The following is an 18,984-nucleotide window of genomic DNA, read 5'->3' on the forward strand; positions in this document are numbered from 1 at the left end:
TCTGACTAGGACTCCAACCTGCACAGTAAAGCAGTAGAGTAGAGTCATAGATGGATGGAAAAATTTTTTGATGCTTTAACAGAAGCTGAATATCCATGCTGTCTGTGGTGAGTCCTCACATTGCCATTTCGTTGGCCCCTGGAGAGGTAATATCGTACCTTTCACCCCCAACTACACAAGATCTGTGATAACAATAAACAACACAATACACCCGCACACAAACCACAGACTGTACATTTCCACGCACGTTCCATTTTCCCAGATCAGCTGAAGTTGTTATGAAAAGAATTCCCCAGGTTTTGTTTTGTTTTGTGTTTTTTCTCACCACAAACAATGGGGACTTCATAAAATAGATTTTCCTTAGCTAGTCAAAATAGAGATAACGAGGACTCTGTAAGGCTTGGATTCAATGTAAACTCACACGGGCCAAGTAAGCAATGTCTGGAAACAAATGAATGGACAAATGTGGCTTTATCTTCCTTGTGGCAACAGATATTCAGATTTGCTGCTTTTAGAAACGTATCGAATCGCACTGACAAGACCATTTGGCACCCACAGGAGGACATGTTTTTTGTGCAGCATCGCGTGATGTTTTAACTCAAACCATAACTTCACCGAATGGCTGTCTCTCCAAGGCCTGACACTTCGTCTCCCGAGGGCCAGACCTTGTCATCGCCATAGGAGTACCCATCATTTAAGGCACGCCGCTTGGCTGTTGACTTAGAAACACTAGATGTTTTGGAGCTGAGCTGAAAGAAAATCCTTGATCCAGGCCATTGTCGTCCTGACCATGTCCTTGGTTGGACTCTGTTCCCTTTGATGAACTGAAAAAATATTTTATTTCTATTTAATTTTTTTTTTTTTTTTTTCAATTTTGCTCTTGTTTTCACATGACAGTCTTTCTAATCTGAGGAGAGCTTGCGATAATAAGTCCTGTTATGGTTGGAATTTCTCTCAGGAAATCAGAGTCATAATCACAGCAGACTGTTTACTTTGCTCTCTGACTTTTTATAGTCGAGAGAAGGACAAAAATACGCACAGTTAAAATACACATGCTTTTTGCCTGCTTTTTGCCGTCCAGCTATAGATTTACTACTTTTACATTTTTTGACATAAACCTCCAGGAAAAAGGTCCCATTCATAATATCAGTGCTCATTGATATGATATTACTTGACAATCAAAAGCTCCTCGGATGCACTCAGCAAGATTTAAAACAAATTTTATTCTTCTATTTTTCTTGGATAAAATTTTCACTGCAGAGCAAAGGCAGAAATAGGATAAAGAATGAAGTCTAAAATTGGACCATTATAATGTTATTGGAAATGTGCAGATTAAAAATACACCTACGCAGATTCCTCAGAGGAAAAAAAATTCAAATTCAGAAAAATGAGACAGACACTGTCACAAAAAACTGAAACTTTGCCAGTAAGATAAAATAATAATCCTTTATTAGTCCTTCAGTGGGGAAAGTTATATCTTACAGCAGCATCAACACATAACACAGAGACAAGAATAAAATAGAGAAAGTAGAGAAAATGAAACTGACAGAAAGAAAATATAAATAAATATATAAATAACCCAACACGTGTACAACAAAAAGTAGTTTAAGATATGCATTAAGATATTGCTCATTTTTAACGGCAGACACATTTTGGTTATTCCAGTGAACGGAGTAGTCCATGGAGAAACCTGTTTAGTTTGATCTGTAATTCAACCTCATGTAGCTCCACAACTGTAATAATAATGAATCCACCTCTGGACCAAGCCACACATGCGCAAATTCAAACTCACTGTGATTGGGATCAACCGAAGAGCAATCATCCTCGGTTTGTACAATGAATCAGTTAAGGACAGTGGTTATAAAAGGTTTTGTTATATTTTCAGCAAAAACCGTTGCAGCTGCTTCAACCTTACAAAACCTCAGTGGTATTTCACATTTTGTGGCAATGTAGAGTCCAGATCCATGACTGCAACGACTAGGCTATGGTCATAATTCATAGTGTGATTATCATTGCCTCCAGCGAGGAGTTCATGGCTTTGCTTGTGTCCAGTTATTAATCAGCAGCTCGATGCAAAAAGCACTTATCCAATGTGTAGCACGCACTTTGGCGAGTCAGGACATAGACCAATAAATAAGTAAGAACGTTAGTGAGTGCCATTCTAGTCATCATAGTTCACGTATGTCTTGAGTGCAATATTTTCTTTTCTTCTTTCCTGTAATCAAGATTTTAGTGCATTTTGGCTCAGTAACAACCAACAGGCCAACTGGGGCCAAAAATGTGAAACCAATGCTGAAGTTTCTTAAATCTGCTCTCTATCTAAAGACCATCAGGGGTCAACGCCACTGGCTGTACTGTAAAATGAAGTCAGACTGTATTGAAAGTCTATGCGAACTGGCCCTACTTCTCACTCGGTTTATCAGCTCAGTAAATGTTTTCCAAATGAGTTTATGCTCTCAGCTTTCAAGTCTTCAATGCAGCTTGATGTTCAGTTTGTAAACAATGGTCCCAATTGTGGGAAAGGAGACCAGAACAGTGGATATGTTGGAGTGTGGCTACACTGGGATTGACGGACTGTAGCAGTCAATCAGGATAGAATCTAGAGCAGGTCAGATCAACTCTACTGCCTTGTACACTGTCTTTTTCCAAAGCACATTTTAAGTTATAATGATTGTTCATTGTACCTTTACATACTTCCGTGTTGGCGTCAAGTGTTTTTTTTTTTTTTTTTTTTGTAGCCTTGTTTATTTGAATACATACTCTTCTTGGGTGGGTCACTGAATGGGTTGATGAGTAACCTGATATCTGAACCCAAACACCGGTGGGCAGCGTTCTCCAGACAGGATGTGTCCATCCCTCCAGGAGAGTTCAAAGACTCAGACAGTCTGTGTCAAGGAGCACTAAAGCTGCAACACTTGGTGGCCCAGCACCTTATTACGATGCTTCATGTTGTTAATCCCTGTAACTTGGTCTGTGTGTACCGTGTGTGTCCATGTGGCAGGTTCAGACACAAAGATAAGAAACCTATCATAATAATAAACGTAGCCCACCATTCGGAAGACACCATCTGTGCTCGCTGTAATTTAAGCAGCGTTTTTATGGTCACGCTCAAAGCACTCTGTTAAGGTAAAGGAAAAGATGGTGGTCTTGTTTATTGTTTTCTACATTTAACCAAAACCACAAACTTCCAATAACCTTAGCCCTAACTGTTTGTGCTGCCTAAAAGAAACCACGAGTGAGAAACAGGATGTGAGCGTCACTTTCCAGAGTCGTTAATATATGTGAAAGATTTGACACTATTAAAATTGTCTGTTTATGTGAGCACGCCATGGCACTTTTGCGTGCAACTGTGAGCCCTCAGGTGTGACTATGTCTGTGTGCGTATGGTTCCATACGTACACATATACATGTGTGATGTGTGTTCTATTTACATATGGCTCTGCTCATGTATTTACTTGCCTGCCTGAATGTGCACAGCTAAAACCACACAACAGTTTGAGGTGAGAGTCTCCTTTAAAGGGCATTCAGACTGTGTCTTGGAGACTATTTTCTATATGTGCACAGGGATTTATGGTGACAACCGTTGCTATTTGGAACCAATGAAATGTTCTCCTGCTTTCTTGATGAATGAAAGCATAACAAACCGCATTTTTCCTCTTTATTTAAAGAAAATAAATATCCTGATTTCCTCAAACCACTGAAATCTGTGGCAAAAATATTGGGAACATAAAGAGGTTACAGAAAAATGAAATGAATGACAGTATGGCAGTACACTACCAGTATCAACATGAGGCTTGGTGTCTGCAGACAGGCTGTCCAAGAAGACTGACATCATTAAAACTATTATTTCTTTCTACACAGTTTCCAGAAAACGTCACTGAGGCTGCTGAAGTTGTTATGCTTCTGTCGACATGCATTTGCAAAAGGGGATGCTGCCCCACTAAGTATCCGCATGTACACATGACATTCAAAACAAGCTCAGATTACAAAAACAATCCAAGAGCATATGTGAAGCACTCACTAGCTAGGCAACTGCAAAGATGATGCTCCTTCTCATGTAGCTCTATATGTGAAATGATTTGAAAATTAGAGAGGAATGCCATCAGCAACACAGAAATATGTATAGTGCAATCTATTTCCAGCATAACGTGATCACATATCAGGAAATATGGTCATGTGCTATATGTTTAGAGAGAAGCAGTTGATGTCGAGTGGGAATAAGACAGGAGATGAATTACTGTAGAGGAATCTACAGGCCACAGTGTGTCTGTTATTACGTTCAGTTCCCAGTTTACGTTCAAAACACCAAAGAATTGCAGCTTATTGACAAAAAAAAAAAAAAAAAAAAATTCATGAACAAAAAAGACTTTGCGGGTTATCATTGACAAGAGGATATTAGTTTGCCACAGACACTGGAACACACGGGTTACAAATAAAAAACAGATTTTCTTGCCCACTTCTGTTGGTTGGTTTTATTTAGTCCAGATCCAGAGCAAACTGCTAATCAATCAAAGACTGGACCAGTTTCTGCTTATTACATTTTTCTTTGATATCCTTTTTTTTTTTTTTGGAAATAAAATTGTGTTTGATCCTTTAAATACAGTGTGCAGCAAGATGATTCATAGCGACAAACATGTCAGCTAATATTTAGTTGAGATGATCGACCTTAAGACAATAAGAGAAGCAAAAATAGGACGCATATGTTAATGGTGAAAATGGGGGGAGGACAAAAGTGAAGATACATTAAAAAATCCTAACGTCTTTATCAGTGTGTGTACACCATGTGACAGGTTTTGCATCTCAGGATGAAGCCAAGTGATCAGCCATGTATGTGTGTGTTGGCATGTCATTTTTTTGTGTGCGTCTGTTCAATTTTAAGTGCCATACTCATTTGTTCATTCATCTTCAACTGTTTATCTGTTTCCGGGTCGTGGGGGGTGCTGGAGCTAATCCCAGCTCACACTGGGTGAGGGCGGGGTCACCCTGGACAGGTCACCAGTCCATCACAGGGCCAACACACAGAGACAGACAGAGACCAACAGCCACTCACACTGACACTCAGAACTACAGGCAATTTAGAGTCACCAACTAACCCAAACATGATGTCTTTGGATGATGGGAGGAAGCCGGAGTACCCAGAGGAAACCCATGCAGGCATGGGGAGAACATGCAAGTTCCACACAGAAAGGCCCCAGGCCGGAAACTGAACTCACGACCTTCTTGTTCTGTTCATTAGCAACAGCGCTAACTGCTATGCCACTCTGCTGCCTCAAGTACAGCGTGTGATGTGCAAATGTTACTACTGAAAGTGTCAAAAGCTATTGCTGTGAAAGTTAGTATTTCACAGTACTGACAGTCACAGGAAGTTTTACATTAATTTTCCTTGCACTGGATTTAATTCATTTGGTTTTATGACTGGGTTAGGGTTAGGCCTGTAGCTGTGTAACTCTCCTTAAAGAGACAGCCTTTATGGTTTATTCTTTCTCTCCTTTTTATTGCTACTTTGTGGATGTCAAGAACATCAACATCTCTTTATTAAAAAAAAAAAACAAAAAAGCAACAAAACAAATTATATTTGTTCGCAACTAAGTCGCGGCTTAACTGTTGACAATGAGGCAAGTAGATTTTTCAAAGAAACTTAAAAACTTAATATATAACAAGTGCAATGTCACAGCACTTTAAGCATCAAAACTTTTCCAATCCATCCCCGTTCTACGGCGGTAGAGGCAGAAATCCTACAACCTGTCACACGGACAAATAAAAACAAAACCATCTACCAGAACTCAAATTCTATTTGCCTGTGCTAAAAGCCCCAACTCATGCTCCCATTGTTCAAAACTCAAGATTGATATTGAAGTGCGCAGAGTGTGCATTCACTTTATTAAAAAAAAGATAACAATCCCAATTTAATGTGTATTTTGTAGCTCTTTTGCCAAATAAATGTTTTAACACCAGGAAAAAAAATCTCGCCATAACATGAGTTCAGTCTCTATTGCTGAGCTTGCGATTGAAAAAAAAATGTTTTCATCAGCCTTATCTGATGATGAAGGTCAATAATAAACTTTGAACCACAGCATTTGGATGACTCATCATTCAAAGGTTTTGCTGTTGCTTAATAGCGAGGGTTACCATAATAAATGTGTGTTTCAGTGAAATGTTGCATCAAACCTTATGTGCCGAGAAGTAAAACACCATTTTTTTTCTGCTGTAGCTACCCTGAAGATGTGAACACTCAGGCTGTGTTCACCAAAAAAAAAAAAAAAAAAAAAAAAAAAACATCTTTAGCATCTGAGAAAAGTTATAAAAAAGAGGCCCTGTAAGGGATGCAAAATGACTTATGACACACAGTTGCCTTTGGGTGGAAAACGTGGTGCACATACAGTAAATGTAGCTGACCTTATTGCCACTGTTACATTTATCTTTGCCAACATCGTCATGGCTCACCATCACTTTCAGATCACAACTCGGGATCTGGATTTCATAGCCTCCATTATTTCATCTGACATCATTTCTCTTTTCAACGTCAGTTTTGATTTAATCATTTTCACCCCTCGGTCATCGTTTCCTTGATGCCACTAAACCAGAAGCAGATCTGCGTCGTGACAACCAGGTGAGATGATGATTGATCGGAACTGTGGCTTTGCTTTCACTTGTTGATGAGATTGGGATAATTTAAGCTAAGGAGTAAGCAGAGCATTTCAAAATAGGCCGATCTTTTTGTTGTTTAAGCCTGATAGTGTGGCCATCAATTTCCTGTAACTGGTGCACATTGAGTGCGTAACCTGGGTGCTGTGATGTGTCATCAGCTCATCAGTATAATGTGTTGTGGCTCTGGTGACTTCGGTGCATCCAGCAGACTTGTGGCTTGGCAGGGCAGAGACATTGTGCTGTAAAAGCGTTGGTTTGGCTGAGGAGTGAGCAGAAACTGTGTGGAATGAACAAAAAATCTCCTGCTGCTGCCATTTTCTGACTTTGTACAAACACTTGACAAGATTTCCCCCTGAGGACCAGACAGGCCTAAAAGTTATTTATTGCTCTGAATGTCCCTATGAGCTGCATTTATGTGAACACTGTGCATCGTGTTACTAATGAAGATGATTTTTCAGCTGGCCCCGTTTGGCCGAAAGACAAGTTCAAGCATTTCACACTTTCTCCTCCACATCTCTTACAGAATTATAGCCGACCGTTAGCCTGCACTCCTTCACGGGACTGACTCTCTGTGCGCCTTTAAAAGCGTCTTTTAATTCATTTTTCCACTTTCAGCAACCATTGTGTGCTTTGGGTTGAAGTTGGAATGTGTCAGTAATGGTACACCTTATCCTGCAGTCTCCTTCAGACAGGAAGCAGTGGTGGATGGGTAGGTTTAGCTTCTAGACACCCATTGATGTCATTCTGAAACAAAAGCAGAGCCACAGTGTGATTTATGGACTGCTGACAGTTGAACCTATCTAATGTGCATCAACACTGAGCAGCAACTTCTTCTACCTGGCAGCAGCCATTTCCCACAGCTCATTGCATTTCCTGGTTGCCGTCTAGTTGCTTGAATCTCTGCAATAGTAACAGCTTTCTATGACTCTTAAGTGAGGCGTCAGTTTGAATACACAAGAATGTTTTTGCATTCTGGTTTCGAAGGAAAAAAAAAGCTGTAGGAACAGCAGTGGAAAAGGAAATCCCAATGCTCACCTTGTTAGAGAAGGTTTCCCAAGTTGTTTTGGATATGTTAACAACCATCTCTGAAATCCCACATTACCAGCCCGGAATGTGGGCTTCGTCTCTTCACACTGAGAATGTGGCAGCAAGTGAAGGGGTTAGGGTTAGGGCTGTGTCCATATCAGTTGTGCATCATGAGGCAGAAAATATTGAAGACATGATCCAGTTTCAATTTCCTCAACTCGCTGACTGCAGATTTTTTCCATACACAAACTCTCCCACGCGCACACATCTATGGCACCTTCAGCTGGCTCGAGCAATTTTTACATGAAACTTATTTTAAGAGTTCCATTGAATCCCAACAAGACTCACCGCAGTGGAAGACTCGCTTGTGAACAGTTTTTCACCAAATTTTTCCTACAGTCTCAGAACAAGTCATTGTTGCTTTTGTGTCCACATTCACAATTGTTGTGTCTGTTTTTTTTTTTTTTTTTGTTTGCTTGTTTGTTTTTGTTTTTGTTTTTTAACTCTGTACCACTTTTATGAGAATAAAAACCTTTATTTTGTTGTTTTTTATCTGTTGATATTCTAATTCGGCCAGATCTTAGTTAGCATGAGGAATTAGACAAGCTTGGTTGTCGATTGGTATTTGAATAAAAATTGCTTTTGTTCTCCGTCTCGTATATCACGTTTGTGGATATCGTGAATATCTTCAAAGCAAGCAGAACCACATTAATCTTCTGCATGGTTTGCTCCAACAGGAAGGCCAGCCTCATCCTCTCCCAGCTAGATGAACTCTCTCCGTGGTGTAAGGGCCTTCTCCAGGAGCCTAAGATCGGCCTTCGCAGGATGTCCCTCAAATTCCTGTCCTGCCGTTACACTGACACCAAGGCTTTTGGGCTGAACTGGTCGGACATGGGGCAAGATGTGCACAAGGCCTGTGACGAGCAGACGCTCACCGTCATGTACAATGACTATGGTGAGCCCCAGGAGCTCTAAGGGCTTCAGCTTGGATGTGCAAAGGGATACTAGAGATTTGTCTAACCCAACAAAGAGGCATATAAATTGCTATTTTTTTCCCGTTCATTTCCATTAGATATATGCATCATACAGTTTGGTCTATTTCTCCCTCATATTGTTGAATCAACACAAACTTGATGCACCCTGCAGATACTCCACAGTAAAAGCTTCCTTTGCCTAATGCCTCATCAATTTCAATATGGAGACATCTTGTCTTTGCTGTATAAACCCCCAGTTTTGGGACATAGCACCATTGGGAGCTGCAAAAAAAAAAAAAAAAAAAAGAGAGAGAGAGAGAAAAGAAATGGAGCTTTAATTGTGAACCAGTTGCATGCAATGGGATTGTTTACATGTAAACTAATGTTTAGTGGGTAAAATCTAGTATGTTGAGGTGTGCCATAAAATGCACGTCTTAATGGAGCCAAACAGGAGATGCATTCTCTTCCACTTAATTTCTTTGATGGACTTAACAATCTCTGTCTGAAATCTTTGATACTAAAAGAGCATGTTTTTTTTTGTCTTTTTTCCCCTACCCTTCGCTTTAAATTATATAGATTAGACCTGAATGTTATTTCATTTGGCTTCTTTGTAGTCAGTTAAATATTATAAGGTCAGTTAAGGCACAAAAGAGGCTCACATCAGTCCTTCTATGCCGGGTTAAAACCAGACTCAAACATATCTTTAAAAAGAATGAAAAAGGCTACAAGGCGACTCTTGATGTCTCCAGTGATATTGACTTTGTCGACGTCCCACATCCTGCTTACAGCCTTGATAGTTTGAGTCGTGATACATTACAATTAGAGATTTGTTTCTTTTAAAGTTTACATGAAAACTGACCCAGGACAGACCTGACGCTGTAGAAATTTTCCACTAATAGGGGCTTCAGTTTCACTGTTACATTCCAACTACTCTTAAACATCTTGCTGGCTCACAGCTTCCGGTGCCTGTTGTGTGTATTTACTGTGAATAACTGCAACACACTCTGAAACTTTTTTTTTTTTTTTTCCTGGACTGTGTGAGATCAGATCAAGACAAACAGTTTTGAACTATCACTCCTCTTATCACATATTTTGGATAAGGTCAGTCCCCTGAGCTCATGCTGCGTCTCAAATCACAGTCAGGAGACGCATCATACACGGCACAAACGAAGCGGGCTCACAGAAACACTGAGGGAAATTGAACAGGGCAGCATTATATCAACTAAAACATTCTCTGCAAGTGATGATCAATATGTGGTGCCTATTTTGGTCACTTGATTTTGAAAGTTAACTTTTAAGACCCATCAATTCCTGGCTGGTGTTCCAGGCCGGTTCACTTTGTAGCCATGATGGCGACTCTTTCCTGGTGAGGAGGGATTATCATTTAGTTCAGTGTCATGACTGCTGAGATTGGTGGTTACAGTACTTCTTACACTGATCAGCCATAGCATTACTGAATTAACACTGATTATTTGATTACCATGACACCTTTCAGTGGGTGGGATTTATCAGGCATCAGGTGATTTTAATCCTTTTAATCCTCATGTTGATGTCTCCAAACTGGAAAGTGCGAAGAAGAGAGAGACTTTGATGTGTAGACAGCTGAGACAGGGCATTTAAAACGTTGATCTGCAGAGACTAGGACCCACTAAAGGTGGTCCAAGGAAGGAAAACCACTGGACCGCAGGGTCATGGCTCACTGATGGTTGTGGGGAGTGAAGGCTGGACCGTGTGGCCTGATCCAGCAGAAAAGCTGTTGTAGCTCAACCTGCTCAAGAAGTTCTTGAAGTTCCTTTTGTTCGTTTCTGATTGAAAGTTGTCAGAACACACAGAGCATCACAGTTTGTTGTGTAGCTGCAAAACAGTAAGGGTGTCCATGCTGTCCTCTGTCCACCACCAAAACATCCTACAATGGACACATGAGCATCAGAACTGGACAACGGAGCCATGAAAGAAATGTCAGGTTTTATTTTACATCATCTTTCATTCATGTGGATGTTACTTTGACAAGCAGCACCGACCTAAACCTGGTTGAGACAAAGTCCAGCCTTTTATGGAAACAGTATTCTGTCATGGCAGCGTCCTCTTTCAGGCTGCCTAAAACAACGACCAGTTCAAAGTGTTTACTTGGCTCCAAATTCTCAAGCTCTTGATCCAATCCAGCATCTGTAGGATCTGATGGATTAAGTCCCGCGTCTTGGCGCCAGATAGCACAGCTCACCTTCAGGGGTGTCAATGCCTCAACGGGTTGGTGCAATTAAGGCAATGAGACAACATTAGAAAGGAGATTCAACGCTATGGCCGATCAGTGTATTGAACTTCTGGCACACTGCACGTTGCTGTAACTGTCAACATAAACTCACTCTCAACACACAATTGTGAGTCTGAAAAGTTTGTGGTTTGAAACAGAGCCTAGGATTTGTTTTTGTTTTTTTGCGAAGACATGTTGAACTGTAAATGCACTGACAGGTATATTGGAAATTATAGTGTAGCGACAATGGAAACAAAGCCAGTATTTCACAGTTATCAATGTTTCGCTGAGGATGTCGAGGCAGCTTGTGGAGGAATTTGAGCAAAAGAGATTTTAGCAAAAATATTTAACGATGACAGAGGATGGACTTCTGGGACTTATTTTAGTAGTATAATCATTTAAAGTGAACCTTGTACATAACATTATCATGATGTTTTAGCGATATATGGTGCTAAATGTTGTGTGGATAGTTAGCAGTTATTAAGGAAGCTATTAGAAAGGACTTTCCCAAAACATTTTCCCAAGGCATCACTTCATTATCTCCATAATGTTCAATGAAACCTCCTGACATGATTTGTATGTATTTTCTTTTATCATCTTCCATTTTTCACATCAGACCTAATCAAAGCAATCCACTCTGTTATTAGTGGTCATTCTATATTGAATCTGCAAATTAATAGTGTCTTATTATTTCATTTTAAAAAACTTTTAGAAACCTATTTTTTAACAATAATACTCACTGATTATGTGTTTATTGTGACTGATTGTTTTTACTCTTCTTTGACCTCTTTTGTTATTCTATCTTATTTCATTACTGTACAGTGGCCATGTTGGAGATTGATGTCAAAGAAATGCAAATGCATAGTAGTTGTTGATTTCTTTTTCTTTCTATCTTTTTTTTTTTTAAATCTCATATGTGAATACTAAAACGAACGCTTGTAGATTTTTGTATAAGCAGCAAAGTATTTCAAAAGAACATCACAATTCTAGCACAGCACTGTTTTACTTCAGTATATAAATGTACAATGGGTGATATATTTACATCTCTGTGTGCTTTAGTAGACGCAGTATTGTATAGTTATATCTCCTGTGTAGTTTCGTCTTTGGAATCAGATTGATCCAGATTGATTCCAGTGTGAAGCAGCAGAGGGTTGCCCTTTGATCCATCTGGTTTTAACTGGACTTATCAACTGTGAGTGACCCGGTTGATTAGAAGACTACAACATTATTTTATTCAACAAAACTTACTGAGTGGAAAGTACAGGATGGCGAGCTCCAGGGCTTTGAGAGAAATGTTAACCAACCATCTACTATCTGCATGATATTATTACGTCTGTACTGTATGTGGCATCATGACCTTAACTTTTTTCACTTTGCTCTTTGCTACTTCAAAGAATAAAGAATATATTATGAAAAGTGGCCATGTAAATATTTCTGATTTGGACCAAATGTCTTATGTAGAACTCGTATTTTATTGATCATCATCATGTTTCAGTTTCTCTAGATCTGTGACTTAAAGGTCTAGAGAGACCAAAATGTTTAGATGATCAATAAATCCTGATGCAAACCAAGAGCTGCACGCTGGATAGTCTTTTCAATGCACTTGTAGACAAAATATGTGCTCTCTTGTTAATGTAGCTATAGAACGTGAAGTTCGATGTTGGTGTTGTGACTCTGGACTGGATCCAGACTGTGAGCTGCAGACCTGCAGGTGTGCTTCGATAGTCAATTCATTTTTTGATAGCAGTACCTGAAGACAATCCCATGGATTCTATTCTTCAAAAACGGACAAATCCTTTGGAGTGACTCTGTTCATGTGTCGTTTCAAATTAAAAGCCAGTCTTTCTCTGTGGGTGGTTATACAAACACAAGTGTGCATACACAGCGATCCACACAGGCAACATCCTGAGTCAATAAATGTGACTTGTATAAACCACCAAGAAACAAATGGTAGGGGTCAATATAAAGTTGCTATTTATTTCATTAAGAGTATAAAGTACTGTAAAATATCACAAAGAACCTGATTACACTTTTATAGATACAATATTTGGATGGGACACTTCTTCCTAATGAATACCAGAACCTTTCCGACATACAAAAAGCTGATGTCTCCGGTGAACTGCCCAACAGCTTATATATTTTGGCGTCTTGTGATGCATGCCGACACTTCCTGTTTCAGGGGAAGTCCACCATGTTTACGAACTTTAATTTTGACCTTTTGCAGTTTTGTATTATAGCATGCCTTTTTCCAACTGGTTATGACATTAGATATGGATGACATAAGCAATCTGACAGAATTTTATGTTTGTGTAAATATAGCCATCAACGAAAACTTCAGCAAGCCCTGGGCACATTTTGTTTTGTACAAATAAATGATTGTATTACTTGATTTGTGATATAAATAGTGTTGAGTTATGACTAATATGTGATCTAGGAGCTATGTTAGCTGATCCAAATATATTAGTCTATGCATATTAGTCTTACAGATCCTCTTACAGAAGAGCTGTTTTGTAAAAGGATAGGTGTGCGATGATGGTTATAGTTTGTTTCGGTATTAATGAGAGGTTTTTTTTTTTTTTTTGATCTGCTGTGAGGACTGTTGAGATTCAGTTTTGAGGTAATACTTCAGTGGAGTGAAAGAAGACAATGCCTTAGGTAAGTTAAAAAAAAACAAACAAAAAACGTAACTGCCCTTCAGCACGAGTGAGAAATGTGGCTTGTATGACTGAAATGTTAAATGTTGAAATGAAATACTTCTGAGATGCTAATATGTCTAACTGGATGTTACAGCAAACACATTTAATAGCCCTTACAATAAGGTCTGTGCATGCACTAAACAGGCACAGCCAGTTCTTTTGGTTCATTTATCCTGTGGCTAATCAAGTCCAGAGAAGTACTTGAATCAATTTACAGTGATTTCATCCAATTATGTATGATCTGTACAGGAGTGGATAAACTGCATTTTAACCCAACATCAACTAGATGTCAATGTTTCTGCACTTGTGCGCCTTGATTTCAAAATATCGTTTTCTGCTCTTCCACAAACGCAGCAGTGAGTTTTTCCTTACTGCTGCATTTGTGGACTTTTAAACACTGTCCATCTGCTGAGTCACATTTTAAGCCAACATGACTCCCATGTGATAAGAAAAATCACTGTGGTAAAATATAAATGGCCTTTTGTTGTGTGAAGACTGTCTGAAGTTGCATGTTTCACATAATGTTGTTTAAAAAATACATATGTATATATTTTATTGGTTGTTTGCTTGCTGTGGAGTGTAGTCTGTGGTTAAACTTCTTTCATCCCTCCATCTTATTGCATTCCTCCTCCATCTCCATCTCCTCCTCCTTCCAAGTCCCTTCCTTTGCTCTTATTCTCCTCAGCATCCGGATCACGACAAGTGCACTCATCCTGATTGCAGTCCGCTCCAAACTGAATGACCTGTCAGCAAATAAGCACAACATTGAGTAGTGAAAGCCTGTGTAGACCTTTCAATTTGTGATTGCGTTCAGACACTACATGATGTGACACCGCATGCTCAGGCCCGTCGGGTGATTAAACTGAGAATACGAACGCATTTAATTTCATTGTTTCATTTCAGTGTTTCAGAAGTCTGCGATCAAACTTGAAAATCTAAAATCCTGCTGTAGGTGGAAGTAAGTGGAACAAAAGTACAGGAAAGAATTATGAAAAGCAGCAGGGTGAAAGGAAATATTACATCAGGACTTTCAGTAAAATTAGAGTCACTAAAAAATGCACTAGTTGAGGAGTCTTCCCTGTAGGGTTGTTATATTTCAACTGTAGCAAAGAGTACAAATTTGAATGGCAAAAACAGACAATAAAAAATAAATTTGCTTGAACTGGCTGAGCAGCTAACTCAGCGAATGGTTCTCTGCTGAAAGGTAAGTACCACTTAGTAACCTGAGAGTGGTCTTAGTAGACTTGTTGTATTTCTTCACAGTTTCAAAGAGAACTGCAGCCCCCCCGAGGCCGATAAAGTGCATGATGTCAAATGGTTCAACGTGGCCTTTGAATGGCAAGAAACCTTGATGGTCTTCGGGAGAAGGAGGGAGGAACGCATAGGTGAATGGATGAACACATGTTAAGAATCAACAACAGAAGGCTGCCAGCTTTTGTCTAGGAAGTGAGCCATCACCACAGGTTGCAAAATAAACTCTGGTGCCCCTGAAGCAGTCTGTTGCAAGAAATGTAAACATATGCTCCTGGAGAGGAGTAAGGAGAAGACTGAGAGAAAGAGAATGAGAGTGGGAGGTAGAAGCATGTCAGCCTTCACTGATGATTGCTCTCATTCATGGTGCGGGGGATAGTCATGGTGGGGTAATAGTTTCTCTGAGGGCTCTCAAAACGCTGCAGAAAGCCCATGTCACTTAAGATGCCAGCAGTCCCAGCTAGCACGATCAGGTTATTAAATGTTTCCTCAGCAGCTTAGTGCCGATTCAGTGACACAGTCGTATAACAACCCAAGCTGAACTATATCTCTGAAGTCTCCCAACAAGATCTGGAAAAAGCAAAAGGGGCTTGTTTTTGCTTCATCCACAGAAACAAAAGCCAAGTTTTTTGGCTGCTTCCAAGTGTTTGGATTAGTTTCTTCCCTGCTGTTTACTGCAACATATTCATGAACCCAATTCATGTGAAAGAAAGGGTTTGAGAGTAGTTAATTCAAACTTGTGAGCAATGAAAACCAAAACTCTAAAAAAAAAGAAAAAAAGAAAAAAGAATCACGTCCTTCTTGTCTTCCTTCTGTTCACTCTTGGTGTTTAAGTCCAACAAAGAGCCAAACTACTAAAAGCAGCAGACTGCAGATCAAATGAAAGCTGTGTGTTTCCATAGATGGTGTGGCAGCCCCCATGTTTTCTTCTGGAGCTTTTCCCTGTTGGAGAATGACTATATCCCACCTGAATCATCTCTCGTGTTTCCCCCTTTCCCTGTCATCGCTGCAGCTACTCCTGCGAATTAAACCAATTCCGCTTGAGCTCCATAAAAAGGACATTGTTGGCTTTGTAAAACCTGTCCAGATGCAAAGAGATATGAATATTCAAATATTTGATGTGGTTCAGATGCAGGTGGCTTAAATTGCCAGACACTGGAACTGTCCCAAAAGAGGTGATATTTCTTGCTCATATCATCGTGTGTGTGTTAATGGTTAAGAAGTCTAATAAGTGTTGCAAACTGGCATGAAACATCCCGACACTTGGCTGCGTTTTCATGTGTGGCATCATAGGAAATATGTGAAGTGAGTTACGCTGTGTTAAAAACCTGTAATTTCCTCCACCTGCATAAATCAAGCCACATTGAAACAGAGAGTCCTGTAAACAAATCTCCACCCTCCCTTCTCCTCCTCAGTCTGCAGGAGCCGTGGTGGCAGTCAGGATGCTGACTCTCACTGCGGTTTAGTTCACTTCCTTAGAACGACCTCTGCTCGCCTAGCTGCTGTTTGAGAGTGGCCAAGTAAACCGCAGACCATCAGACACCTCTCTGGTCCCCCCAACAACACTGCATATACCCTCTTCCTCCCCCCGTTCCCTGTAAAAGAGCAGTTAGTGGCAACCTGGCAGCTCATTTATTATGACGGCAGCTACAGACTCGCTGAACTCCTTCTCCATTTAGGAAGGAGCTTCCAGTGAGTCATGGTGTACTGCGGACATGAAGGACACAGCCAGGACCCAGCTAACTGTAGGCCATAAGAATTAACAGGATGGGTCTCCTGAGCGTGTGTCATGAATGTGTGGCTGTACAGTAGCCAAATAGGGTATAGCTAAGATAGGTTAATAGATAGATAAGATATACGCTAATTCCCAAGTGTTCACAAGGGAGAAAAGTTCTCATGCAAGTGCAGAAAAACAAGAAAGAAGATGTGTTTATACAAAAGTAGTTTGAGGAAATGAGTGCCCTGGTTTCCACCACTGGCTCAACATGGGCCTGCTCATTATTATTCATACCATTCCTCTTAGCCACTCAATATATACAGCAATCATTTAGTGGAATTAGTGTAATGTGATACATTTGCATCTTGTAGTGAGCACGAACAAGCCATCACTAGGGAGAGTACGTGAGGATGGATAAACACAAGGATATCCAACATATTCCTCAAACTGATTAGGCCTGCAAGGGATGTTTCTCATTTTAAAGTAATTAGATTCAATGACAGACCTACATCACACTGCGGAGCTGCTAAGAACACACAGGACCATCATCCTGCACTCTAATCTGCTGAAAATGTCATCCTGAACCCTGACTTGTTCCTTCTGCAGTGACCCTGTTTCTTAATGTGGGGTGTGAGAAGACGTATAACAGTGTGGGTCAGGGGAAAATCTGCTGATTTGTCGTTTAAAAGGAAAAGCTAGAGGCTGTACGTCTCCAGTTTCATTTTAGGTACAGATGAGGGAGACTAAATAGGCGCAGTCATCGACAGGAACACAGAGGAAAGCAGCAGGGCACTGTGTTTGTTTGCTCAGTGGAAGCCATCTGTGCAGTGGCACACCACTTGTGCCAAAAGAGATGGATTTCTACTACAGTAAACAGGGAGAAATCTGCCTTTGGGTCCAGCTTCAGCCTCCAAGTTCCATCTCTCTTGCAAGATGTTAGCCAAAAAAGACACTTTGAGCCACCTTTCAAAGGCAGGGGACAGAAATGATTTCGATTATCTGTGATAAAATAATAGCCTTTTATCATCAACATCAATCCACAAGCCAGTGCTGTGATGAACAGTGTATATTTATAGTAGACATGTCCATTTGTGTACCTTTCTGGTGGAGAGTGTGGATGGGCAGCAGTCTCCTCCGTCATACTGGCAGTAAGCCCGGTTGTTGGTGGTGTCGCACCAGCCATCCCCTCCAAAGGGCTACAAAAAAGTAATGAAGAAGAAACAGAAATGATGCTATAACCTCAGAGATAAGATTCTACCTCACTGATTTCAGCTGAGTCATTACGTTTCTTCTGGCTGGGAAGTCCAGAGAAGATGAAATGACTCAGCTCGCTCTCAGAAAACATTTTTTTCAGTTATAGCGGCATGCGTTGTTATGGAATTACATTGTTCAGAACAAACGTCCATGCAACAATTCAAAACACACTTTGCACTTTACCAGATTCATACTAGGATCAGTAATATGAACATTGTTCAATGCATGAGCAAGCCTGCGTGCAAAGCGGTCACATGTACTCTAATTTCATGTGGGCTCGAGCAAAACTTTCCCAAGCAGAAGTTAACACCAAAAACAGCTCTCCTTCGCATGCACTGAGCTGCTACAACCACAGCCACCCTGATTTTTGGTAGCAAAACAAAAGGAAAAGCCCCCCCAGAGTTGAGCGATGACAGTTTGAGATGGTTTTCTGGTCCAAATATTGAGATATGTAATGTGGCTATGCTTGAAAAGCTGCTGAGATCAGTAAAAAAAAATTAAACAATAAAACATTTTATTATTGTGTGATTATGTATGATTCACCAGTATGCAGTGTTTATCTTTGACTCAGCCCAAACAGTTATACTGGTTTAGCCAATATGGTGATAAAATGTTAACATGTGGGACATGCACTCAGTCTGCCATCATAAACTTAGAAGTGGTTTTGTTGTGTTGCATTTATGTGTATGTGGCAGCTGCATGCAAATGTTGCACATCTTTGTGTTCACGTGTAGTTCGGCATTGTGTTCGCTCTGACTAGGGTTTGGAAACCTTCATCATTAAAAGAGCCCTTTGGGCGCTACCAAAAATAACCTACCTAGAGGCGCAAAACCTATTTGACCGCTATAATGAAGATAGTTTCATTGCACTTATGCTATTTAACAAGAACTGTAGGTTGTTGCATTTATGAAATAAAAGAACTAGGTTCTATTTTCTTCAGAAACTTTTTGTGGATGTATCCATGGTTAGGGTCAAGAGCAAAAAATAACTCAGCAACAGGTGACAAGCTGGTGGTGGGACAAGGTGGGACACATATTTTGATTGACAATATATATATATATTTCAATGTTACAAGATTGTCTAAATCTCCAGAATCATAAATATTATATTGAAAAAAACATAACTACATAGAAAAAAATGTATCCAAATTAAATAGTCATTCCTGTG

The 18,984-nt window shown here is 40.0% G+C and overlaps 2 protein-coding genes across 2 annotated transcripts in view; one reads left to right on the forward strand and one right to left on the reverse strand.

Moving 5' to 3' along the window:
* astn1 (astrotactin 1) overlaps positions 1-8,649 on the forward strand; it is a 402,459-nt gene extending 393,810 nt beyond the window's left edge. Inside the window, exon 25 of the mRNA XM_029524898.1 lies at positions 8,412-8,649. Coding sequence (XP_029380758.1) covers positions 8,412-8,649 — 238 coding nt within the window. The remainder of the gene's footprint in view (positions 1-8,411) is intronic.
* Positions 8,650-13,405: 4,756 nt separating this feature from the next.
* pappa2 (pappalysin 2) overlaps positions 13,406-18,984 on the reverse strand; it is a 70,295-nt gene continuing 64,716 nt past the window's right edge. Inside the window, exons 26-27 of the mRNA XM_029524674.1 lie at positions 17,661-17,759; positions 13,406-14,338 (exon numbers count right to left, since the gene is read on the reverse strand). Of these exons, the coding sequence (XP_029380534.1) occupies positions 14,210-14,338; positions 17,661-17,759 (228 nt within the window). The 3' untranslated portion in view covers positions 13,406-14,209. The remainder of the gene's footprint in view (positions 14,339-17,660; positions 17,760-18,984) is intronic.

This window comes from Echeneis naucrates, chromosome 17 (genome assembly GCF_900963305.1).
Source record: "Echeneis naucrates chromosome 17, fEcheNa1.1, whole genome shotgun sequence".
NCBI classification, from domain to species: Eukaryota; Metazoa; Chordata; class Actinopteri; order Carangiformes; family Echeneidae; genus Echeneis; species Echeneis naucrates.